The sequence below is a fragment of the Paralichthys olivaceus genome, chromosome 17 (genome assembly GCF_024713975.1).
Source record: "Paralichthys olivaceus isolate ysfri-2021 chromosome 17, ASM2471397v2, whole genome shotgun sequence".
Taxonomy (NCBI): domain Eukaryota; kingdom Metazoa; phylum Chordata; class Actinopteri; order Pleuronectiformes; family Paralichthyidae; genus Paralichthys; species Paralichthys olivaceus.
In genome coordinates, this window is record NC_091109.1 from 17825288 (window position 1) to 17850303 (window position 25016).

General features: G+C 45.2%; 2 protein-coding genes across 10 annotated transcripts in view; both read left to right on the plus strand.

The window, feature by feature from the left end:
* Positions 1 to 2729: 2729 nt before the first annotated feature.
* Positions 2730 to 10732, plus strand: LOC109623859 (NLR family CARD domain-containing protein 3-like). Of its 2 annotated transcripts, XM_069512254.1 has the most exons (7): positions 2730 to 3533; positions 5592 to 5711; positions 6303 to 6437; positions 6534 to 6653; positions 7651 to 7955; positions 8114 to 9965; positions 10546 to 10732. In XM_069512254.1, exons 3-7 carry the CDS (start codon positions 6310 to 6312, stop codon positions 10730 to 10732), a joined length of 2592 nt encoding a protein of 863 aa, XP_069368355.1. In that variant the 5' UTR covers positions 2730 to 3533; positions 5592 to 5711; positions 6303 to 6309. The 2 variants fall into 2 exon arrangements, with proteins under 2 accessions (XP_069368355.1, XP_069368356.1); XM_069512255.1 differs by lacking the exons at positions 2730 to 3533; positions 10546 to 10732 and having other exon boundaries at positions 8114 to 9969.
* The window catches only part of dnah5l (dynein, axonemal, heavy chain 5 like), a 40913-nt gene continuing 26597 nt past the window's right edge, over positions 10701 to 25016 (plus strand). For 3 of the 8 annotated variants that reach the window (XR_011238906.1, XM_069512136.1, XM_069512135.1), the window contains exons 1-28: positions 14061 to 14137; positions 14360 to 14633; positions 14818 to 14918; positions 15223 to 15411; positions 15490 to 15564; positions 15874 to 15960; positions 17021 to 17092; positions 17387 to 17488; positions 17869 to 18055; positions 18234 to 18399; positions 18581 to 18674; positions 18912 to 19010; positions 19343 to 19524; positions 20332 to 20451; positions 20626 to 20731; positions 20852 to 20947; positions 21179 to 21274; positions 21392 to 21565; positions 22163 to 22252; positions 22335 to 22490; positions 22601 to 22740; positions 23118 to 23269; positions 23394 to 23601; positions 23729 to 23816; positions 24088 to 24211; positions 24298 to 24473; positions 24551 to 24643; positions 24720 to 24823. Coding sequence is in view for 7 of the 8 variants with exons in the window: in XM_069512136.1 (XP_069368237.1) it covers positions 14135 to 14137; positions 14360 to 14633; positions 14818 to 14918; positions 15223 to 15411; positions 15490 to 15564; positions 15874 to 15960; positions 17021 to 17092; positions 17387 to 17488; positions 17869 to 18055; positions 18234 to 18399; positions 18581 to 18674; positions 18912 to 19010; positions 19343 to 19524; positions 20332 to 20451; positions 20626 to 20731; positions 20852 to 20947; positions 21179 to 21274; positions 21392 to 21565; positions 22163 to 22252; positions 22335 to 22490; positions 22601 to 22740; positions 23118 to 23269; positions 23394 to 23601; positions 23729 to 23816; positions 24088 to 24211; positions 24298 to 24473; positions 24551 to 24643; positions 24720 to 24823 (3554 nt within the window). In the remaining variant the exon portion in view is untranslated. Of the gene's footprint in view, positions 10720 to 11133; positions 11269 to 13823; positions 13839 to 14060; positions 14138 to 14359; positions 14634 to 14817; positions 14919 to 15222; positions 15412 to 15489; positions 15565 to 15873; positions 15961 to 17020; positions 17093 to 17386; positions 17489 to 17868; positions 18056 to 18233; positions 18400 to 18580; positions 18675 to 18911; positions 19011 to 19342; positions 19525 to 20331; positions 20452 to 20625; positions 20732 to 20851; positions 20948 to 21178; positions 21275 to 21391; positions 21566 to 22162; positions 22253 to 22334; positions 22491 to 22600; positions 22741 to 23117; positions 23270 to 23393; positions 23602 to 23728; positions 23817 to 24087; positions 24212 to 24297; positions 24474 to 24550; positions 24644 to 24719; positions 24824 to 25016 lie in introns of those variants that run through there. The other 5 variants (XM_069512131.1, XM_069512132.1, XM_069512130.1 and 2 more) reach the window with 5 other exon arrangements.

A 25016-nucleotide genomic window follows, 5' to 3' on the forward strand; every position in this document is an offset into this window, starting at 1 on the left:
ATATTAAAGGGTCCTGATGGAAACACTATTTTCTGTCATCACATCCTTCATGACTTGTCTTTTCTAACTTGTCTGTTTTTTTTACTGCAATGTTTTCTGCTTCTATAATTATATTAATAAAACATAACGTTGACTGGCCTCTCTCTCTGTTTCTCTGTCTCTCGGTCTGTCTGTCCCTTTCTCTCTCTCTGTCTCTTTCCCTTTCTCTCTCTCTCTCTCTCTGTGTCTGTCTGTCTTTCTGTCTGTCTGTCTCTCTCTGTCTGTCTCTTTCCCTTTCTCTCTCTCTCTGTCTCTCTGTCTTTCTGTCTGTCTGTCTGTCTCTCTCTCTCTCTCTCTCTCTCTCTCTCTCTCTGTCTGTCTGTCTGTCTCTCTCTCTCTGTCTCTTTCCCTTTCTCTCTCTCTCTCTCTCTCTCTGTCTGTCTGTCTGTCTGTCTCTCTCTCTCAGTCTCTTTCCCTTTCTCTCTCTCTCTGTCTCTCTGTCTTTCTTTCTTTCTGTCTGTCTGTCTGTCTCTCTCTCTCTCTCTCTTTGTGTGTGTGTGTGCAGCCACTCGCTTCCTGCCAACAAAGCAAAAATTCCCTTAATGGATTTTCTTGCTATTTGATTTAATTCAAACTGACATTTGTTGCCAGGCAGAAACCCTTTGAATGTAGGTGACTGACCTATGACCTGATTCTGTTCACCTGATAATAAGCTGTAATCGTATGTGTTTTAGATCAAGTGATTCTCACTTGTCGTTTCACTGATAACTGTAATTTCATAATTTTTTTTCATTCAGTATAACATTTGTAAAATTTTAGAAATTACAGACCCACAAAATAAAATGTTCTACATCCTGCAGAAACAAAGTGTGAGCAGCTGCTCAGTCTGTTAATGTTGATCCATCACTTCAAGGACAGTTTGACGTCAAAACACTGAGAGAGGAGGAGGAAACTGGGGAAGACGAGGAGGAGGAGAAGAAAACAGACGAAGAGGAGGAGAAAAGAGAGGAATAGACATCAGAGACGGAGACAGGAGAGTAAACTAATTAACCCAGATGGCTCAACTAAAGACCCTGACCTGAGGATATGGATTAAATATTGACTGTGTGTGCATGTGTGTGTGAGAATGTGTGTGTTGCTGTGTGTTCTGTTAGTCATAAACAATATTTTATAAATATACTTTTATTTGTTCTGTACAAATTTCACAAACAGGATTCATCATTGGAAATAAGATAAAAAGGGTTAGGGTTAGACTTGGTAAGACTTGTGACAATAGAATTTTCTGAAAGAAACACAGACTTTGATTTCAAGTAGTTATTTTAATCAAAAAAGAAACAGAGATGATTGTTGTTATTGTATTCGTGGTCATTCGATGGCAAACTCACCAGAATCAGAATCAGAAGCCTTTTATTATATTTATTTTATTTTATTTTATTTTATTTTATTTTATTTTATTTTATTTTATTCAATTTCTTATATATTGTTGTTTCTTATATTGTTGTTTTATGTACATAAGTAGTGCACCAATGACACCAAGGCAATTTCCTGTATGTGCAAACATACCTGGCAAATAAAAGAATTCTGATTCTGATTCTGATTCTGATTGTTGCTGACCCTGACTCTGACTATGTTGCTTTCAAAATAAATATAATAAATACATTTACAAGAAATACCACAAAAAAGAATTAAAACAAAATACTCTAAACTTTAAATCAAAGACTGTAAATAAAGAACACGAAGCTAAAGTATCTCAGATATGTTACAATCACTGCTGAATATAGTTACATGTATATTTGTACATCTGTCTCCACTTTTTACACCATTTAAATAACGGTTTTTTTTTTACTGTTAACTTTTTAGTATTTTTGTTCTCGTATGTTTGCACTGTGGAGGAGTGGTTCTATAATTTCATTGTACATCCTGTTCAGTGACAATAAAGACATTCTTGTTCTTATCCTTCTTATTCTTATACAAACGCTGCCATCTCGTGGTGATGATGTCATTTACAGTCGGCAGTTGTGATCGTGGGTGGAGCTGAGGTATAGATGTCCCGCCCACACACACACACAGTTAAAGTAATAAGAACAGACATCAACACCAGTACGGACCTACAGTCTATGGTATGGACTGTAAAAGAACAGACATCAACACCAGTACGGACCTACAGTCTATGGTATGGACTGTAAAAGAACAGACATCAACACCAGTACGGACCTACAGTCTATGGTATGGACTGTATAAGAACAGACATCAACACCAGTACAGACCTACAGTCTATGGTATGGACTGTAAAAGAACAGACATCAACACCAGTACGGACCTACAGTCTATGGTATGGACTGTATAAGAACAGACATCAACACCAGTACGGACCTACAGTCTATGGTATGGACTGTAAAAGAACAGACATCAACACCAGTACGGACCTACAGTCTATGGTATGGACTGTAAAAGAACAGACATCAACACCAGTACGGACCTACAGTCTATGGTATGGACTGTATAAGAACAGACATCACACCAGTACAGACCTACAGTCTATGGTATGGACTGTATAAGAACAGCGAGCTCACACGGTTCACCAGGTCACCTGTCCAAGCTCCGCCCAGCTTGTCCTGAGCTGTGACAGATTTTCTGTGAATGTGGAGGGGAGGAGCCACAGTGACCAGGTGAGGAGGGAGGAGCCACAGTGACCAGGTGAGGAGGGAGGAGCCTGATTTCAGACTCCATTTTAACTTCAAGAGGAAACATCGTGAGTTCACAAGAGGAGACTGAGTGTTCACACCTTGTCCTCATTGATTCTGTGGGAGACGCCTGTTCATCCTGTTTTCACCTGCATGTGTTTGTGCCTGTTGGAGGATTCATGGTTCATGTTGTCTGTCCCACTCTCCTGAACTCATTTCTCGTCCTTAGAGAAGTTCACCTGGTACAAACATTGAGGCTAACAGGAGTCCAGAAGATGGATCTGAAGAGTGACTGGTCCACAGAAGCTCCTCTAGACTTCAGTGATGAACCTGGACCCTCACACACACAGAGTCAGAGACCTGCGACAAACGGGACCCAGTGGATCAGCTGCTTCTTGTTTCGACAGTAATGAAGATAAACTTTATTTATACTATTTATTATTATTATTGTCTGTAAAAAGTTACGTTAGTTAAGTTATAGACAGCAGATTTCATTGAGGCTTGTTGTAGCGCCACCATCAGGACTCTGACTGTTGGTGCAGGCCTGGAGCTGTGTGCTAAGTGTGCTGAGTTTCATAATGGGAGGGTGGATCTCCTCAGAAGAAGAAGAACCTGCAGCACAGCAGCCATGTTGGCGCCACACAGCAGCCATGTTGGCTCCATGTTGGCGCCACACAGCAGCCATGTTGGCTCCATGTTGGCGCCACACAGCAGCCATGTTGGCCCCACACAGCAGCCATGTTGGCTCCATGTTACCACTCAGGAGTGAGGGAGTGTCTGCGCTGCTACATGGAACGTTAACGGTTCAATGTCCGTACCGGTGAAAGTTCCCGGTGCACGTTATGTTTCCTCAGTCCCACAGAGGACGAGGTGAGTTAAACCATTTCTGTCACGATGTCCTCTTCATTTTAAGAAGTTAGCTAACTTATTAGCAACTAAATAAAACGTTGGCCTTGTGCTAACTGTAACATTTTACATTTTAGAGTTGGAGTTAGCTTACTAGCTAACGTCTTCATTTTAAGAAGTTAGCTAACTTATTAGACACTAAATAAAACGTTAGCCTTGTGCTAACGGTAACATTTTAGAGTTGGAGTTAGCTTACTAGCTAACGTCTTCATTTTAAGAAGTTAGCTAACTTATTAGCAACCAAATAAAACGTTAGCCTTGTGCTAACGGTAACATTTTACATTTTAGAGTTGGAGTTAGCTTACTAGCTAACGTCTTCATTTTAAGAAGTTAGCTAACTTATTAGCAACTAAATAAAACGTTAGCCTTGTGCTAACGGTAACATTTTAGAGTTGGAGTTAGCTTATTAGCTAACTTCTTCATTTTAAGAAGTTAGCTAACTTATTAGCAACCAAATAAAACGTTAGCCTTGTGCTAACGGTAACATTTTAGAGTTGGAGTTAGCTTACTAGCTAACTTCTTCATTTTAAGAAGTTAGCTAACTTATTAGCAACCAAATAAAACGTTAGCCTTGTGCTAACTGTAACATTTTACATTTTAGAGTTGGAGTTAGCTTACTAGCTAACTTCTTCATTTTAAGAAGTTAGCTAACTTATTCGCAACCAAATAAAACGTTAGCCTTGTGCTAACTGTAACATTTTACATTTTAGAGTTGGAGTTAGCTTACTAGCTAACTTCTTCATTTTAAGAAGTTAGCTAACTTATTAGCAACTAAATAAAATGTTAGCCTTGTGCTAACTGTAACATTTTACATTTTAGAGTTGGAGTTAGCTTACTAGCTAACTTCTTCATTTTAAGAAGTTAGCTAACTTATTCGCAACCAAATAAAACGTTAGCCTTGTGCTAACGGTAACATTTTAGAGTTGGAGTTAGCTTACTAGCTAACTTCTTCATTTTAAGAAGTTAGCTAACTTATTAGCAACCAAATAAAACGTTAGCCTTGTGCTAACTGTAACATTTTACATTTTAGAGTTGGAGTTAGCTTATTAGCTAACTTCTTCATTTTAAGAAGTTAGCTAACTTATTAGCAACCAAATAAAACGTTAGCCTTGTGCTAACGGTAACATTTTAGAGTTGGAGTTAGCTTACTAGCTAACTTCTTCATTTTAAGAAGTTAGCTAACTTATTAGCAACCAAATAAAACGTTAGCCTTGTGCTAACTGTAACATTTTACATTTTAGAGTTGGAGTTAGCTTACTAGCTAACTTCTTCATTTTAAGAAGTTAGCTAACTTATTCGCAACCAAATAAAACGTTAGCCTTGTGCTAACTGTAACATTTTACATTTTAGAGTTGGAGTTAGCTTACTAGCTAACTTCTTCATTTTAAGAAGTTAGCTAACTTATTAGCAACTAAATAAAATGTTAGCCTTGTGCTAACTGTAACATTTAACATTTTAGAGTTTAATGATTTAACTCGATTTAAAGTAAAATCTCAACACCTGCTCATTTTGTCAAAGATGAAACTTAGTTTATTTTGCTAATGTTCAAAAACTACATCCCCCAGAAGTCCTGTGGTAGAACCTCTGTGTGCTAAGACTCATGGGAAACGTAGTTGAATTGTTTCAGCTGTCAGATATTTATACGTAGATTAAGTTAGCTAACTTATTGTTAGCAGAGGAATGTGACGTGTTAGCATTGATGCTAACCCAGAGCTGGTATTTAACTGTTTTAATTGTTTTATCGGTTTTTAAAGATTTAAGGTAAAATAACACCTGCTCATTTAGTCCAATGTGTTTAATGAAAATGTGTAGAAAGCCCACAGCAATATTTCTTACAAAGGTAACTGAACATAAAATAGCTCCCTGAAGCTTAACAATAAAGTAAAGTAGAAATATATCAAACTATTCAAACTTTGTACTGAAGTTTGAGCTTGGCAGGAAATGTCTGGAGTTCTAATTCAAACCTTATTCTCTAGAAGATATAGAATAACATGTTGTGTGTGTGTCCCCTCCCCCCCACAGAGAGACTGACGTGTGATCTCCTGTAAATGCAGAAAGGAGGAGCAGCTCAAAGTCCAAACTGAAGCTCAGACTCCATTTTAAGTACATGACGCAGACGGTGAAAACAAAGTGCTGAATCTGGTGAGTGTGAACACAACAATATGTTGAATATATCTTTACTGTCACTGACTCTGAGTCAGTTTTCTACTCTGAACTGTCGAGAGAAGAAGAGTCGGACGGATTTCTGTCCTCTAACACACACACACACACACACACACACACACACACACACACACACACACACACACACACACACACACAGGGTCATGTGATGTCCAGTACCTGCAGAGAGGAGGAGGAGCCAGTGAAAGTGAAAGTGTTCAGACTTAGTTTAAACTGTGAGGAGCAGAAGGAGGAAACGTGAAGTCTGAAGCTGGTGAGTGTTCAGCAACATTCATATTATTCATGAATATTATTTTACTGTCACTGACTCTGAGTCAGTTTTTCTACACGTGGACTGTCGAGAGAAGAAGAGTCAGGATGAACTTCTGTCAATCAACAGTTTGACTCAAGCTGTGATCAGCTGAGTCCAACACATTCAACAACTGTCTCAGGTTACCGTGACAACAGGGAGAAAGTGTAGGAGGGTTGACTTATATTTCAAGAAACATTGAATTTATGCACCTGGCTTCATTGTGTGTGTGTTTGAGCTCACAGTGTTTTTCCTCTCAGACTGAAGATGAGTGGTTATGAGGAGGAAGAGGACAGAGCAGAGTCTCCAGAGTTCAGCTGTGTGTCTCTGAAGAGTAACCAGTCCAAAGGAAATCCTCCAAACTTCAGTAATGAACCTGGACCCTCACACGCAAAGTAAGAGACCTGCTACAAACATGTGAACCTCCAAACTGAATTCTCAGAGAATGAATCAGTGAATGATTCTGAATAAAAACATGTTTGTGTTTGCAGAGGTGAGGACCACAGACTGAGAGCAGAGTCTCCAGAGTTCAGCTGTGTGTCTCTGAAGAGTGACCAGTCCAAAGAAATTATTCTAAACTTTAGTAATGAACCTGGACCCTCACACACAAAGTAAGAGACCTGCTACAAACATGTGAACCTCCAAACTGTCCTCTTATAAACTTTATTCATATTATTTATTCATATTATTGTCTGTAAAAAGCAGCTTTTGACACAGTCCTGACATTTTGTAAAACACCTGGAGGTCGGAGTTGTTCTTCACGGTCCAGTGTTGAAATATTTCACTTCTTACTGAGTTTCAGTTGGAATAGAAAACTGTTTTTCATCCTCTGCTCCCATCGATTGTTGTAACATCAAGGTTCAGTTCTAGGACGACTTTTATTTTACTGCACCTGCGACTTCTCGATCCATCAAAAGTATAAAAGTCTTTCTCACTTTAATGCCGACGACACAGTTTTATCCTCCAGTTAGATTTTCTTAACAGCCTTTATGATATCAAATCCTGCAACTTTGTACAAGTACATGAAAACCAAATGGATGATATTTGTCCCTCAAAGCACTTGAGACCATTTACAGACCATTTACTCTGTGACACCCAGTAGCCAGAGGCATCATGTTTTCAGGCTCTGTCCGTCCATCCCATTCTTGTGACTGGGACATCTCGAGAACGCCCTGAGGGAATTTCTTCAAACTTGGTCCAAATGTTCTCTGAGACTCAGGTTAACTGATTAGATTTGGGTCAAAGGTCACGGTGGCCTCATAAAACATGTTTACGGGCTCTTGAACAGGAGTTCCCAATCTGTCGTAGGGGGATTCCTTCAGTTCACTTGTCACTTGGACTTAAAGATGAACTGGTGAGATTTCAGTGGTCAAAGGTCACGTTGACCTCATGAGTCTGGACAAAAATGTCAGTATTTCTATTTTTACCTGTTTTACTTCAGCCTGAGTTTGTCCTGAGCTTCTCATGCTTCCATTATCATCAGATTCAATGAGTTGCCAACGTTGTTTCTCTGGAGTCTGACCTCTGATGCTGAACAACAGTCATCTTACAACTGACAATCAATCATGACAAAATGATGACCTGTGACTGTGACAATTTACTTACCAGGAAATGTCTTCACAGAGAGAGGAGGAGGAGGAGGAGGAGGAGGAGGAGTCATGTTTCTGAGGAGGAGCAGTCGTCCCGCTGTGCTTCGTGTCAGGACGTCCTGAAGGATCCAGTCTCCACCAGCTGTGGACACTGGTTCTGCAGACAGTGCATCACCTCATACTGGGACCAGTCTGGTTCTTCAGGAGACTCCTCCTGTCCCCAGTGTGGACAAAGATCCAGAAGAGGAGCTGGAGCTCAGACAGCCGGTCAGAGCAGCACTGTACATGTGTCTGCTGATGTCTTCACTTCTGACAACAGCACATGTTTGATTTTGTTCCTTCATACAGCATCAACATTTCACTTGGTTATAAAAGCACAAAGTTCAAAAGCTTTGATTTCTCTAGTTTTTCTGTATCTGATGAAAACAATCAGCAGATTCTCAGATTCTCTGTCTCTCACATTGTTTCTTGTCTTTCAGCAGATCGGGGTCTGCAGGAGGTTTTAGACCAACATAAGATCAGTCTGAGGAGGAGATGTGAACATGTGACTGAAGGAACTGAGGAAACAGGAAGTAGAACCCTCCTCAACAGGATCTACACTGAGCTCTACATCACAGAGGGACAGAGTGAAGAGGTTAATACTCAACATGAGGTGAGGCAGCTTGAGACGGCTTCCAAGAGGAAGAGCCTCCACGACACTCCCATCAAGTGCCACGACATCTTTAAAGCCTTCACTGACCAGCAGAGCAGCATCAGAGTCGTCCTGACCTGCGGCGTCGCTGGCGTTGGAAAAACCTTCTCGGTGCAGAAGTTCACTCTGGACTGGGCAGAGGGTTTAGAAAACCAAGATGTGTGTCTGCTGGTTGTGCTTTCGTTCAGGGAGCTGAACCTGGTGAAAGACGAGCAGCACAGTCTTCTCACGCTGCTCCGTGTTTTCCATCCAACATTACAGAAGCTCACGGCAGAGACGCTCGCTGTCTGTAAACCTTTGATCATCTTTGACGGCCTGGATGAAAGCAGACTTTCTCTGGACTTCAACCACAGGGAGGTCGTGTCTGAGGTCACACAGAGGTCATCAGTCAACGTGCTGCTGACAAACCTCATCCAGGGGAATCTGCTTCCCTCGGCTCTCGTCTGGATAACCTCCCGACCTGCGGCGGCCAATCAGATCCCTCCTACATGTGTTGACAGGGTGACAGAAGTACGAGGCTTCACTGACGCCCAGAAGGAGGAGTACTTCAGGAGGAGATTCAGTGATGAGGAGCTGAGCAGCAGAATCATCTCACACATCAAGACGTCCAGGAGCCTCCACATCATGTGTCAAATCCCAGTCTTCTGCTGGATCAGTGCTACAGTTCTGGAGCACATGTTGACCACAGACCAGAGAGGAGAGCTGCCCAAGACCCTGACGGACCTGTACTCACACTTCCTGCTGGTTCAGACAAAGAGGAAGAACAACAAGTACGGTGGAGGACATGAGACGAGTCCACAGCAGCTGACGGAGGCTGACAGGGACGTTCTTCTGAAGCTGGGGAGGCTGGCACTTAAACATCTGGAGGAAGGAAACATCATGTTCTACCAAGAAGACCTGGAGCAGTGTGGTCTTAATGTCACAGAGGCCTCTGTGTACTCAGGAGTTTGTACTGAGATCTTCAGAAGAGAGTGTGTGATCTTCCACAAATCAGTCTACTGCTTTGTTCATCTGAGCATTCAGGAGTTTCTGGCTGCAGTCTACGTGTTCCACTGTTACACCAAGAGGAACTCAGAAGAACTCAACAACTTCTTGGGAACATATGGGAACACAAGGGGAACCTTCTCCCTGGATGACCTCCTGAAGAGAACCATGGAGAAATCCCTCACCAGTAAAAATGGTCATCTGGATCTGTTTGTTCGCTTCCTTCACGGCCTCAGTCTGGAGTCCAACCAGAGAGTCTTAGGAGGCCTGCTGGGTCGGACAGAGAACAATCCAAACATCATCCAGAGAGTCTTAGGAGGCCTGCTGGGTCGGACAGAGAACAATCCAAGGATCATCCAGAGAATCATCAACAACCTGAAGCAGATGCAGAGTAATAACATTTCTCCTGACAGAAGCATCAACATCTTCCACTGTCTGACTGAGATGAACGACCACTCAGTACATCAGCAGATGCAACAGTTCCTGACGTCAGAGAACAAATCAGAGGAGAAACTCTCTGAGATCCACTGCTCAGCTCTGGCCTACATGCTGCAGATGTCAGAGGAGGTTCTGGATGAGTTGGACCTGAACAAGTTCAACACATCAAACCAGGGTCGACTGAGACTGATCCCAGCTGTGAGGAACTGCAGGAAGGCTCTGTGAGTCCAGACATGATCAATAACATGTTGAATCAGTGTAGATGAGTCAAACACACACAGTGTTCAATGATTCTCCTTCTTGTGGGCAGCATGGTGTTGTAGTGGTCAACACTGTTAGTGCAGCCTGTGTGTGTGTGTGTGTGTGTGTGTGTGTGTGTGTGTGTGTGTGTACGCCAGCGCCACCTAGTGCAGAGTCAGTCCCTGCAGGTCACTGACATGTTGCATTCACAATAATATGAGGTCACTGTAACCTTTGACCTTCGACCACTGAAATCTAATCAGTTGATCTTTGAGTCCAACTGGTCAAAATGTGAAGAAGTTCTCTAAAGACAGACTTGAGACGTCATGTTCAAGTCCTTGACCTCTGACCTTTGACCACCTGAAGCTAATGAGGTCATCTGTTAGTCTGAATGAACGCTTGTACCAAATCTGAAAGGATTCTCTTGAGGTGTTTTTAAGATCAAATGTTCAAGAGGCAGAAAGTGGATTAACCAGGGTGAGGGTCACATGATCACGTTTTGTATGAATGTTGTGTTTTCTGATTTTATTCTAACACATTTGATATTTTCTTTAATTACAGACTCGTTGGTTGTGAACTCTCAGAGATTCACTATGAAGTCGTGGCTTCAGCTCTGAAGTCAGACCCCTCACATCTGAGAGAACTGGATCTGAGTGGAAACAAGCTGAAGGACTCAGTAGTGAAGCTGCTGTGTGCTGGACTGGAGAGTCCAACCTGTCGACTGGAGACTCTGAGGTCAGGTCACTGACTTTTGTAGATCTCATATCTATAACACAGCATTTATACACAGTTCATCTCATTTAATTCTAATTGAACATAATTCCTCTTCAGACATAACTTGAAACCATTCATTCATTAATCTGTGACATTTTAAATATTCAGCTACTTGTTAAAACTCATCTGTGTTTAGTTCTGGATTTCATAAACTGATCTGCAGGACAGAGACCGGGTCCAAATAATCTATTGTTACTGAATCAGGACTTGTCTTTAGTCCAACATGTCTGATTTCATATTTATCTTCCATGTTATGAGTCTGTGCTGACATGAATATCTGTTATTTTCACACATGAACTCAGATTCATTTACAGTTAAGTTTTATTCTTTCTTCAGGTTGATTCGCTGCAGACTGTCAGAGATCAGCTGTTCTTCTCTGGCTTCAGCTCTGAGGTCAAACCCCTCTCATCTGAGAGAACTGGATCTGAGTAACAACAAGCTGCAGGACTCAGGAGTGAAGGAGCTGTGTGGTCTTCTACAGAGTCCAACCTGTCGACTGAAGACTCTGAGGTCAGGTCCTTAAATCCTTGAATGTTCACTTTTCCATCGTTCCTTCCTATTTGGTCATTATCTATTTAAATTGAATTGTCTCAGTTCTGCTCTGCTCACTGTCCCTCAGTCGTCTGTCCCTCACCCAGCCTGTCAGTCACGTCCACCTCATCAGTCCAACTCCATTCACCTGCACACACCTGCTCCTGATCACTAGTGTCAGTGAATAACATGTGGACTGAGGCCGAGCACTCGTCCTCCTCAGGTTCTCAACAATAAGACACGTTCTTATTGAAGCACGTTGGACAGTTGATGAGTATAGAACCAAACAGGAAGTGACTGTCAGGAGCCATCTCTACTTTAAACAGTGTTTAATGACACAAACCTACTCAGTGACCAAACACACAGAGAAGAAGGTGATGAATGAAACAATGGTCCAACATGTCTGATGTGATATTTATCTTCAGGTCACAGACTGGACTGAGGTCAGCCGCATGTTGAGAGTCTGTGTTGACATGATGACGATCCACAATAACAGGAGGACACATTCAAACATTCACATTTCTTTATCCAGGTTGAATCACTGCAGACTGTCAGAGATCAGCTGTTCTTCTCTGGCTTCAGCTCTGAGGTCAAACCCCTCTCATCTGAGAGAACTGGATCTAAGTAGAAACAAGCTGCAGGACTCAGGAGTGAAGGAGCTGTGTGATCTTCTACAGAGTCCAACCTGTCGACTGAAGACTCTGGGGTCAGTAGATGGTTGGAGTCAGTCCACGCTTCCTGTAACAGCAGGAAATCCACCTCTCAAGTGTCCACTCTGCACTTTCACATGCAGAGGAAACACACGTGATGGTCAAAGTGTGTGCAGCTCTTAGCGTGTTCATTCCAACACGTGAACATGAAGCAGAGAGGAAGCTGCTCCACCTCTGAACAGGACTGAAGTCCCTGCTGCTCTTTATACTGGATGTGCTGCATCACTGACTCACAGCTGATGAAGTGAGTCTCTGTAAACACTGATGTCTTCTTCTCTCAACAGATGGGACTGATCTTTGTAAAGGTGAGTGTGAAGAGGACAGTGTGAAGAGGACAGTGTGAAGAGGACAGTGTGTGAGGACAGTGTGAAGAGGACAGTGTGTGTGGACGGAGGCTGAGCTGTGTCCTGATGATCCAGAGGCTGAAGCAGCAGCAGCTCGTGTGTAGAGCGGCTCTGACTGGACCTTGTTGCTGGGAGGCAGAGTGGAGACAGAGCTCCAGAGGAGTCAGAGGAGGTGAGCTGCTCTGAGATCAGCTGTCCCAGTGTCCAGTCCACCGTCCTCCCTGTGTGTTCCTGTGGATGAGACACAGCATCATCAGTGGATCTGCTGCTGCTCTGTCCTTTGACACAGTGTCTGCAGACTCACTGACGCTCCTCCACCTCCTCCACTCTTTTATTCTGGACACAAACACACTCAGCAGTGAATGAAGCCGGAGCACCTGGAGAAAACACGGGGAGAACATGCAAACACACACGGAGAGACATCATCTGATCCGGGATTCAAACCAGGAACCTTCGTGCTCAGAGGCGACAGAGCCAACCACCGTGCAGCCTCAACATCTTCACTACAGAGTGTTTTTATTCACATGAACAATGTGTTTATTGAAATGACACCCAGCAGAATATATAAACCCTCTATACAGAGTCACATCTAGTGTTTCTAAGTCTGTCTTTATCATTGTCCACCTTTGTCCCTCAGTATATGTCCATGTGTGTATAACCACATCCTGTCTGTTTGCTTCAAGTTCCTGGATTCACATCACACGTTGATTTAGTTGGACACAAAGTGAAACACGTTTAAATCACTTTGAGTTTAAAATCAGAGTTTTATCTTTGACACAAAGATCAAAACTCTGGACGTGTTTATTTCTGCATCACGGGCAGAGCAGTGGTTGTTTTCTACTTTTTGACCCACAGGTGGCGCTGTAGTATAACAGCAGAACATCCCAGTCAAAGCCTTTATATACAGTCAGGAGTCAAACACATGGATCATTTCCTCTGTGACCAACCAGATGTAACGAGAAGAAAAACATCGTGTGTCAGAGTAACATGTGACTGTGACGCCTTGTTCACAAACACGCTGCTCTAACATCTGTCCACCAGATGTTGACGCTCTGAGGTCCAGTCCACCTCCTCTGCAGTGAGAGCATCATCTCTGTTGTCACGGCGACACAGACCAAACACAAAGTGCATTATAACAGATTGCACGTTTTGTTTGTGGCGTTTTGTGGCTGATCTACTAAAAATAATTGTGTAAATGATGAAAGGTGCAAACCTGGTCGAGGCAGTCGTGTTGAAATGAGTGTTTTGCACCATGGAGCATTACGGAGAGCAGAGTGACATTTAATGCCACAGAGCTGGAGGTGTGAGTGAGGAGGCAAACACACGTTGTTGAGCAAAAACATATTAACACAACTCAAAGAAACACGATCTGAGAGAGAATCTGAGAGAAAGTAAAGGATCAGGGTAAAAGACGGCAGGACGTCAGAGAACCTGAGAAAAGAAAACAGGTGGGGGGGCAATGGAAGAGATGCCTCTGACCAATATTGTACAGGAGGTGAGAGCTGCACACACACACACACACACACACACACACACACACACACACACTGACACCTCCCTGTCATGGTTCACATGGAAACAGTCAAACTTCTCCACGGGACTGATTTACTTCCTGATTCCTCAAAACACACTCATCTCTCTCTCTCTCTGTCTCTCGCTCTCTCTCTCTGTCTCCCTGACACACACAGACACATCAGCCGCTCAGTCAACTCTCCTCATTGTGCAGCCGCTCACTCTGTGGCTCAAAGGCACTCGGGCAGCTCAGGTTGTCTCGGTTTCGGACGTCTTTTCATGGTGAGTGATGTCATCGTGTAAAGCCTCAGTGATTGGTTGATGTTTTCCAGATTTAATGTTAAAGTAACAGCTGGGATCAGGTCATTGTGTCATAGCATCATCATCATAACTTTATTTACAAAGAGGAGAAAAGCAGCATTAGAACAGATCCTCACTTCAAAGTGACGGCAGAAGAAGCGGTTGAAGAAGCAGAAGTGAACCAGGTCGTGTGTTGACTCTCAGATGGCAGATGAAGACTCTCGGCCTCCAGCTGAGTTCTCACAGAACGGTCAGACGTCCTCCGCTCCCCCGGCCGACGGATCTGATCCTGGACCGAACGGCTCGGCAGAGCTCCAGGCTGGAGGGCCGCCTGGAGACCAGCCTGCCCCAGGACAGGGCCTCGATCCTGGGCTGGAGAACCTGGATGGTGCTGGTGGAGAGGGAGAGAAGGAGGAAAGAGGAGGAGCAGACGGAGTTCTGACCGAACTCAGGCCTCCTCAGCTTCACCTCCACAGAGGTGCACACACACTGAGGCTGATCAGCTCATGCTAAGAACATTCATTATATCTAACAACCACAGAATAGTCTGAGTGTGAAGCTCCGCCCCTTGTGAGCACAGCAGCTGTTTGTCGAATGATGAAAAATGATCATGTGAAATATTTCACAGTTTGAAACTTGACTTCTTCTTCTCAAACCTCCAGATGTGATTGGCCGAGGACATCGGCGAATCGGAGGTCAGAATCCCAGAGCCGTCAACATGTCACCTCCGGCAGCTGCTCCACCCCCGACTGCCGCCCCCTCCGTGAGTGTTTGTCCGTCAGAACCACCGACTGTAGACAAAGATCGCCCCCTGGTGTCTGGCTGCAATAGTGGCACAAAATGAAGCGTTCATGCCAGAATATTTATTTCACACATGCAAACAGTCGCTGGTGTTAACATGAGTTTCCTCTGTTCACTGATCAACATCTGCAAACATCTGCAGAACGTAGCTTAGCATTTAGCAGCTAAAGAGCCTGGTGGAGGTGGAGGAGACCAACCACAGAGAAAAAAGACAGCTTCGGAACCCCCTCTGTGCCGCCGCACACTATTAACTATTTCCTGTTCAGGTGTCGGGGAAAAGGACTGCGCTGCTGTCCAATGAGGTGAGGAGAGAGATCGCGAAGCAAGCAAGAGCCCTTAGGGAGGAGAGACGAGGGACGCTGGACGCTCGACATAAGTACTTGATCGGCAGGCTGGCAGACGCCGGGATGCTGGGCGAGGCGGAGGTGGAGGACGCCGTTATCTCTGACGACAAGGTAACATCACAGTCGGGTTCTTTAACCAGAAGAACCGGAACCGACCAGTGTTTGATCATTCGTGTCTGATTCCTCCAGTTCCGTCTCATCGAGGATTTCTTCGCTGCCAATGGATCCAAGAAGCTGATTTTCTTCTGTCAGGATGTGAAGCAGGTAAATGTTCTCATGACGTCGACTCCAAGTTCCACTTCACCTTCTTCTCCGAAATCTGCATCTGTCTCATCACTTGTTTTTCTTCCATCAATTTTCTGTCACTCACCTGGAGTCGGGTGACGGCGGCGGGTAAAGCAGGCCGGCCCAGTTAGGAAAACCTCCAGTAGAGGGCGCCCTACAGTTCTACCTCCCTCCACACCTCACTGTTTCTAATCAGACCCTTTCATCATCATTTGTTGCTGACTCATTATGACGTCATTCTTTTTATCTAAATCCCTCTCTTCTGTGTTGTCTGTGTTTTTCCTTCAGAACCTGTCGTCCACTCAGTCGTCCTCTGTGGACGTGTCCTCGGCCGATGCTCAGAGGAAACTCTTCCTCACCACCGCGAACTCTGAGGTACGAGAGAACAGCAGCAGCTCAGAGGCAGAACAAACAGTCAGTTCAGGATCAGAACCAGGAACCTGAAGTGTTCAGGGCTGAATCCTGTGTCTCTGTGTCAACTCTTCATTTCTCTCTCGTTATCAAACCAACATCCTGGTATTTTAACATCTAAATCTCTTCACACTGTTTGATGACTCATCTTGCCTCCAATCAGAACGCTTTCTGGAGCTTTCTGGAGTTTTTCACTTCCTCCCTGTGACGATAAACTCGGACCTTTACCGGGCACGCGGAGCGACTCGGCCTCATCCAGTTAAATCTGCAGCTGGCGGCGAGAAGCAGTTTCATTTTTAAATAATATGTAAAATGTTATCAATTCCTAATGACAAAGAAGAGTTTTGTTATTTTACAGTTTAACCATAAATAAACCAAATAAATAGAACTGATGTAAAATATAAACATGCAGATCTTTTCTCTATTGTTTCCTCTGTAAAATAAAAGTTTTCATGTCAAACACAGACATGATTTCAGTTTGACCTCTGACCTCAGTGCTGAAAGCGTCATGTGGTGGTGAAGCGGTTGACGTGTCGTCATGGTTACAGCAGATCAGAGTTTTAGTTTCAGTCGGAACAAAGCTTCGTCTCACAGATAATTACTGCGTCTGTGTTGCTATGGAAGAAAATCCTGCGCCGCTTTGTTCGGCGTTTCCACGGTGATGCCAAACACCTTCAGTTCATAACACACGACTACAGGTGGACTCAGGGATCAGAGGCTTCAGCAACGTTTCCTTCTTTCCAGGGAAATCTGTGAAAATGAGCTAAAGGCTACATGCTAATAATGAAGTCTTGCTGTTCAGCTGTAGATTCAGGGAAGTGATCTGTAGACGCCAGAGTTTGGAAATGTTCTGGCTCATAAACAGCTCTACTCTGATCCGGGTCCTCACTCACCTCCACACACAGTTTGTCTCGTTCATGGTCAGAGATTCTTCTGATTTTAAATATGTGTCAAAGTGAAAATAAAAGTTTCTGTCTTGTTCAGCTCAAACTGAAACTCACCTCGGTCTCTCTGTGTTTCTCAGCCTCTCCTGGGGAAGTGTCTGTTCTTCCTGAGAACCACTGACAAGGCCATAACCACCGCTAACGTACAGCAGGTCGGTAACTCATCGTGGTGCGTTCAGGGGGACGTGGGGGACATTAAACCAACCCCCCCCAAGGAGACACACGAGACATGACAGACGTTTTCGTTCCTCATGTAAAATGACGACTTGTTCTGACCACGTGATGTCACAGTCTCCTGTACAGAGCTGATCATAGACGTTAAGGAGTTTTTCATAAACTTCGTCCTTGTGGATCAGCTGGGGCCCTCTCAGCCCGGGGCCCCACATAAATGTTCGAAGCCCCTGTTGGTGGTCGGTCACGTGACCTGATCTCTGCTCCGCCTGCAGGAGGTGAACCTCGGCCTGTTGGACTGCGGCGATGGAGGCGTCCTGCACAGCGTGGAGACTCTGCTGGTCGACGTCATGTTACCGGCTCTCAGGTCACAGCAGGTATGAACCTGAGGGACACGTTGAATTAGAATGAGACATGAGACATTAGCAGAACCTCATGTTCACACAGGAGCATGACCTTCTGTGACCTTCTGCTCCTGCATCAGGTTAAAAACTACATGAAGTTTTCTTTTCATCTTTATCATGAATAATTGTTTTATTATTATTATAAGTGAACAGACACTTGAGGCAGGAGACATGTCTCTGTATCCAGCGTCTAAAGACTTTAAACTAAGATGGCCGACATGGGACATGAACATTACATCAACATCAAGGATGGTTTCTGTCGTTGTAGCTGCTTCTTTCTGACGTTCACGTGTTCATGTTGAGTTTGTTCCTATGTATTACCTCCACCGCCCCCCCTCTGTTTCCGTGTGCAGACGTGGGGCTCCGTGCAGGCGGGAGCGTCCTCTCCTGACGTCCAGGCCTTCCAGTCGTCGGTGGATCAGTTTGTCAGTAATCTGAACTCGGCCCGACTCAACGTGGACAGAAAGTTCCGGTTGAAGCCGGTTGACCTCCCTGACGCCATCGAGCAGCTGAGCCGCCCCGCGGACTACACCTCTGCAGGTAGGAGGGTCAACCACCTCCAGCTGTTCAACGTGGGCTCGTTTATTCCTCTTCTCTCTTTTCATATAAATCTGTCAAATGAAGTCAGAGAAGAAAATGATTAACATCGTACAAACACGTGTTTGACATTTGAACCAAAAAGCCTCGTCCAACAAACGACTTGCACTTTTGTTCTCAGCCAATAACAGCGAGCTGGTGGAGCGTCTGGAGGGCGTGGTCTTAGTGTGGACCAATCAGATCAAGCAGGTGCTGACGGAGAGCGAGCAGATGAGGAAGGAGGCGGATGACGTCGGACCCTCGGCGGAGCTGGAGCACTGGAAGAGACGCCTGGTCACCTTCAACAGGTGAAGGTCAAATAAAAGATAACGTGTGACAGTCTGATCAGATTTAAAATGACATCATCTTCTTTATCTCATTTCATCTTTGTCTCTGTTTGTTTCCTTTACTGTTTAAATCTGAGTTTAACTTTTCTCTTAAGCTCTGTGTGTGTGTGTGTGTGTGTGTGTGTGTGTGTGTGTGTCTCAGTCTGATGGAGGAGTTGAAGCGTCCTCAGGTGAAAAGGACTCTGGGAGTTCTGCAGGTCGCCAGGTCCAGAGCGATACGAGTCTGGAAAGAGCTGGTCAGTGTCTGAAGAGTTTAAACTTAGGTTTAGTTAAACTGAGTTTAGTTTATGTTGCGTCTGTCTCTCTGACTGACTGTCCGACTGTCTGTCTGTCTCACTGTCCGACTGTCTGTCTGTCTCACTGTCCGTCTGTCTGTCTGTCTCACTGTCTGTCTGTCTGACTGTCTGTCTGTCTCACTGTCTGTCTGTGTGTCTCACTGTCTGTCTGTCTCACTGTCTGTCTGTGTGTTTCAGGACAGAGAAATCACTTTGGTGTCTAACGAGGCCAAAGACAACGTGAAGTACCTGAACACCCTGAACAAGTTCTTCAGCCCTCTGAGGAAATGCACTCCGGTAAAAACAATAGAATAATAAGATCAAATCTAAAAAAATATAAATAATTGAATAAATATAATAATATAATAAGAATAAACTTTATGTGAAATGTTTGGATCAAAAACTACAGACTGAACTCAACCCTGAAAGCTGATGAATCAAATCTTCAAACAGTCGCAGGGTTTGAGGAACAAGAATGTGAAGATGAAAACTTCTGTGTCTCTAAGATTTAAAATCTTATTCAATTCTGCTGTGTGTTGTGTGTGTGTGTGTGTGTGTTGTGTGTCTGCTGTGTGTGTGTTGTGTGTCTGCTGTGTGTGTGTGTGTGTTGTGTGTCTCGCCCCTCACAGGCTGGTTTACTGGAGCACCTCCCTGGGCTGATGATGAGCATCAGGATGATTCTCACGTTCTCTCAGTTCTACAACAGCTCAGAGAAGATGACGTCTCTGCTGCTGAAGGTCACGAACCAGATGATCTCCAGCTGCAGGAGCTTCCTGCTGCAGAGCGTCAGTCACATCTGGGACCACAGCAGGTAGAGATCCTCCACTACAGTCATACAGCAGGTAGAGATCCTCCACTACAGTCATACAGCAGGTAGAGATCCTCCACTACAGTCATACAGCAGGTAGAGATCCTCCACTACAGTCATACAGCAGGTAGAGATCCTCCACTACAGTCATACAGCAGGTAGAGATCCTCCACTACAGTCATACAGCAGGTAGAGATCCTCCACTACAGTCATACAGCAGGTAGAGATCCTACACTACAGTCATACAGCAGGTAGAGATCCTACACTACAGTCATACAGCAGGTAGAGATCCTCCACTACAGTCATACAGCAGGTAGAGATCCTCCACTACAGTCATACAGCAGGTAGAGATCCTCCACTACAGTCATACAGCAGGTAGAGATCCTCCACTACAGTCATACAGCAGGTAGAGATCCTCCACTACAGTCATACAGCAGGTAGAGATCCTCCACTACAGTCATACAGCAGGTAGAGATCCTACACTACAGTCATACAGCAGGTAGAGATCCTACACTACAGTCGTACAGCAGGTAGAGATCCTCCACTACAGTCGTACAGCAGGTAGAGATCCTACACTACAGTCATACAGCAGGTAGAGATCCTCCACTACAGTCATACAGCAGGTAGAGATCCTCCACTACAGTCATACAGCAGGTACAGTCATCTCCCTGTGGTTGTTCCCCTCCACCCACCAGTGTTAAATGAAGCCACACTGACCTTTGACCTCTGAATTCTGCTCAGATCTTCAGATCCCATCACCCCACACTGTGTGTGTGTGTGTGTGTGTGTGTGTGTGTGTGTGTGTGTCAGGTCAGTGTTGTTGCAGCGTATCTCTGAGTGTTGTCATCTGAAGGTTCAGTACCAGAGGAGCTTCCAGCAGGTCAGAGATCAGCTGAGAGAAAATCCTGAGATGAGACAATTTGACCTCAGGTGAAATCCTTGTCCTCAGTGTTTCAGTGTCTCAGTGTCTCATTGTCTCAGTGTCTCAGTGTCTCAGTGTCTCATTGTCTCAGTGTTTCAGTGTTTCAGTGTTTCAGTGTCTCAGTGTCTCAGTGTCTCAGTGTCTCATTGTCTCAGTGTCATGTCTTCTTCTTTCTCCTGTAGTGAAAACTACATATTTGGGAAGTTTGATGCTTTCTGCAGACGTCTGGAGAAGATCGCTGACGTGGCATCTACACTGGAGCGTCTGAGCGCTCTGCAACACATGAAGGTCATTCCAACTAATATACAGTATATATATATATATATATATATATATACTATATATATATATACACATACACATATAAATGTCCTGTGTGTCCTGATGTGAAGCTCACATGTGTTTCAGGTGGAGGGTGTTGAGAAGATTTACGTTCGATACCAGAGCATCGTCTCCACCACTGAGTCCAAGACCTACGACTTCCTGGACCACCGCAACCTGGAGGTCAGCTGATTCACACACACGCACACACATACACACACACACACACACACACACACACACTGGGACTCAGACGTCCGCAGACTCTGATCTGTGTAATTCGAAGTGAAGTTTTCGAGTCTAAAGCAACAGTAGTTTTAATTGTGTCTCTGTGTGTTTCTCTGTGTGTCTGTGTGTGTGTCTCTGTATGTGTCTCTGTGTGTGTCTGTGTGTGTGTCTGTGTGTGTGTGTCAGTTTGACAGTGACTACACAGACTTCCAGCTGCAGGTTCACAGTTTGTTCCAGTCTCTTCTGTCCCTGCTCGACTTTTGGTTCCATCAGTCTCTCACTGTAGGTTCATCATCCGTCCCACTGAGTGTGTGTGTCTGTGAGTGTGTGTCTGCTCATATTAACCCTGTGTGTGTCTCTGTCTCTCTGTGTGTCTCTGTCTCTCTGTGTGTGTCTCAGACAGAGCAGATGCTGGAGCTCCTGGTTGAGTTTGAGTCTCTTCCTGCGTCTCCTCTGGATCTGAAGCTTCATTACCTGCAGCTGCTGCAGTTTTACAGCCGAGAGCTGGAGCTGCTGAGGAGGACGTACGAGAGACAGAGAGAGAGACCGACCATCGGACGCAACCTGCCTCCGGTACACCCGTCCCTCTGTCCACCCGTCCCTCTGTCCACCTGTCCCTCTGTCCACCTGTCCCTCTGTTTATCTGTCTCATTGACTCTATCCTCAACACTTATAATAATCTACTAAAGTCGACTGTGTCGTATATGGAGACTCCCTGCATCCTGTATTCTGTGTACTGACCAGCAGGGGGCGACTCCTCTGGTTTCTATAGAAAATGTCTCTTCTCGCTTTCTAACGTCAGTAAACTTTGTCCTCAGGAGTTTTTGTCTCAGTCTCAAGTCGTCTTCAAACAGCTGATGTTCATTTATCAATTAAGATCATTTAGAGTCAAACAGACCAGAAAGAACCGGATGGAAGGGGGGGTGACCACAGTGTGATTGACAGCTGGTACCGTCAAATGGGAGCAGGTGGCAGGTGTAGGTGGGCGTGTCCTCGAGCTCTCGGCCATGCTCCACCCCCGGCTCCTCCAAATATGGTTAATTCTGGTTTCAAGATGGCGCTGAACACGTGAATCTGAGGCTTCAGAACCGCCGCTCACAGACTGAAGGTCACGGGGTCGGTTTGGTTCCACTAATAGAAACTCACCTGTCTCACCTGTCTCTCTCTCAGGTGGCCGGTCGGGTTCTGTGGTGTCGTCACCTGCTCCGGAGGATTGAATCCCCCATGTTGACCCTGAAGAAGAAGCTGCACGTCTTGAAGGTACTGCCTTTGAGTTACTCGACCAATCGTGTCAGTGTCTCGGACCCATGTGACCTCAGTGACCCCCCCGTCTCTCTCCCAGGGGCCAGAGATGACCAAAGCGATCCGCAGCTACAACAAGATGGCGCTCATGCTGCTGCAGTACGAAGAAGTGCACCTGCAGGGGTGGGTTCAGACTGCAGAGAGGGCACCGCACTGCCTCAGCGCCGCCCTGCTGGTCCGACATGAAAACTGCAAGGTATGACTGATGATTGAAAACAGTGACGGATCAGTAAATAATATAATACCAAAATAATTGACTGTATATAAAGACGATCAGTGACTGTATATAACGATCTGTATGTTCAGCAGGTCTTGGTGAACCTGGACCCTGTGGTGCTGGAGGTTCTGCAGGAGTCTCGCTGGATGACCAAACTCGGCGTGTTTGTGCCAAAGGTCATCGTGAAGATGACGTCCAGAGAATCAGAGATCAAAGCTCTTTACAACCGGTGAGAACAAGCGTTCCTATTTGATTTTGTACTGTTTGAATATTCACATATTATTTTCTCTCTGAACGTGACGAGAACTTCATGATATAATTCTTCCTCATTTGGTGCAAACGTTCACTTTGACTCTCAGATGAACTGATCAGGTTTCATTGAGGTGAAAGGTCAAGGTCACAGTGACCAAATGAGTCTGGTGGATGGAGACACAACTCTAGGGAAGTGATTGTGGTTTTAATTCTAAATGACTTGAGTTCCGTGAACTTTTTACTTGATACGTTTGACCAGACTTTCCTCAACAACTCTTCACATCTCACGTTTCTTTCGTCTTTGCTCGACTCATCTTTGTTTGAACTCGTGTTTGACGCTCCGCTCTGTTCCAGGCTGCAGGAGCTGCTGCAGGACTACAGCTCGGTCGTTGACAGGATCCCGCCTCTTCTCCTCCCTCTGATGCAGCCCTTCATCGGCCGGGTGGAGGCAGCGCTCTCTCCCGGACTCACCACGCTGTCCTGGACCGCTCTCAACACTGACGCATGTAGGCAGGAACAGATCTGCTGCTATATGTTGTCGTGATGTGATAAACCCACATTGTGTTGAGGTGTTTGCTGTAAAACACGGTGACACATGATTAAATCTACAATGTTCCCGTCTGTGCTCAGTCATAGAGTGTGTGTATGTGGCCCTGGAGGAGCTGGAGCAGGTTTCTAAAGCCGCCACAGATCTGTTGGAGTGTCGAGTCGATCGGCTGCTCCAGGCCGTGTCCTCCTGCAGTCTGCTGGTCCTGCCTGAAGACTCCCCCGTCTCCCCCCACCACCTCCTGCTCCAGACAGAAACCTCGGTCCGAGCTGCTGCCGTCACTCTGAACTGGTAACAATAAAACATTGAAATGGTTCTGTTTCATTCTGTGTGTGAATCATGTCAGAGAAACAGCTGCAGTTCTGTTTGAATGTGTGTGTGTGTGTGTGTGTGTGTGTGTGTGTGTGTGTGTGTGTAGGCAGAGTCAGCAGGTGGAGAAATATGTGTTTGAGCTGATTGAGGAGGTGAAGAAGAAGATGAAGCCGACAGAAACTGTTAATCTGGAGGTAAAACACACATTTAGTTTATTGAGACAAAAAGAAACAATACATCTCTCCTCTCAACCTCCTCCTCTCCTCCTCCTCCTCCTCTCAACCTCCTCCTCTCCTCCTCCTCCTCCTCTAAACCTCCTCCTCCTCCTCCTCTAAACCTCCTCCTCCTCCTCTCAACCTCCTCCTCCTCCTCCTCTCAACCTCCTCCTCCTCCTCCTCCTCCTCTCAACCTCCTCCTCTCCTCCTCCTCCTCTCAACCTCCTCCTCTCCTCCTCCTCCTCCTCAGGGATCTTTTCAGTGTCTCCATCCAGACTCCAAACAGAAGACTCGCTGTCAGTCTTGTCTTCCTTGTCGTTTCTACCACCTGATTGGTCAGATCTGTAATCGCAGCACTGAAGCTCTGGTCAAAGGTCAGACTCCTTCACTCCATCACACACCATGACGGTGAATATACACAGAAATAAATCTCTCTGTCTTATTTGTCTTTTCTTTCCAGCCACCAAATCATCTCTGGACGCCCTGAGGAGGAGACTACATGTTGTTAAATACCAGTCGTCCTCCTCCTCCTCTTCCTCCTCCAGCAGCCACTCTGCTCCTCCTCCTCTCCTCAGAGCTTCCATCCAGCTCGCCATCCCCAACATTGTCCTCCGACCCAGTCTGGACGACATCCAGGTCCGTCTGCTCTGTGACCTTCGACCTCTGTAGAACATTTACACTGAACTGGTTTCATGGTTTCCTGTGTGTTTCAGACCACAGTGAATAAGCTGGTGAACGTGGTTCTGTCCGTGACCAGAGACATTCCTCTGTGGACGTTCTGTCACATGCAGTACAAGCAGCAGCAGGTAGATGCTCACCTCACACACCTGTCAGTACACAACCAATCACATCCCAGCATCTCTCTCTCTCCGTATCGAGCAGGTGGAGCAGTCGGCGGCTCGCGACGCTGGAGACGACATCACGGTGAAGCCGCCAGTGCTGAGGCCTCTGGACAGACAGCTGGCCGAACATAAAGACGTCACCAAGTCAGTCCAACAAGACACCGATGATTTAACTGAAGAGATTTCTCTGCTCTGTCATTGGCTGACACACGAGTCACAAACCTGCTGCAACTGTTTGGCAGCGAAGTTTTTCATGTTTACTTTGTGTTCAACGCGATGAACCAGAACTAGAAACTAAAACCTCTGGCAAGTCTTATGTGATTCATCGCAAATAATT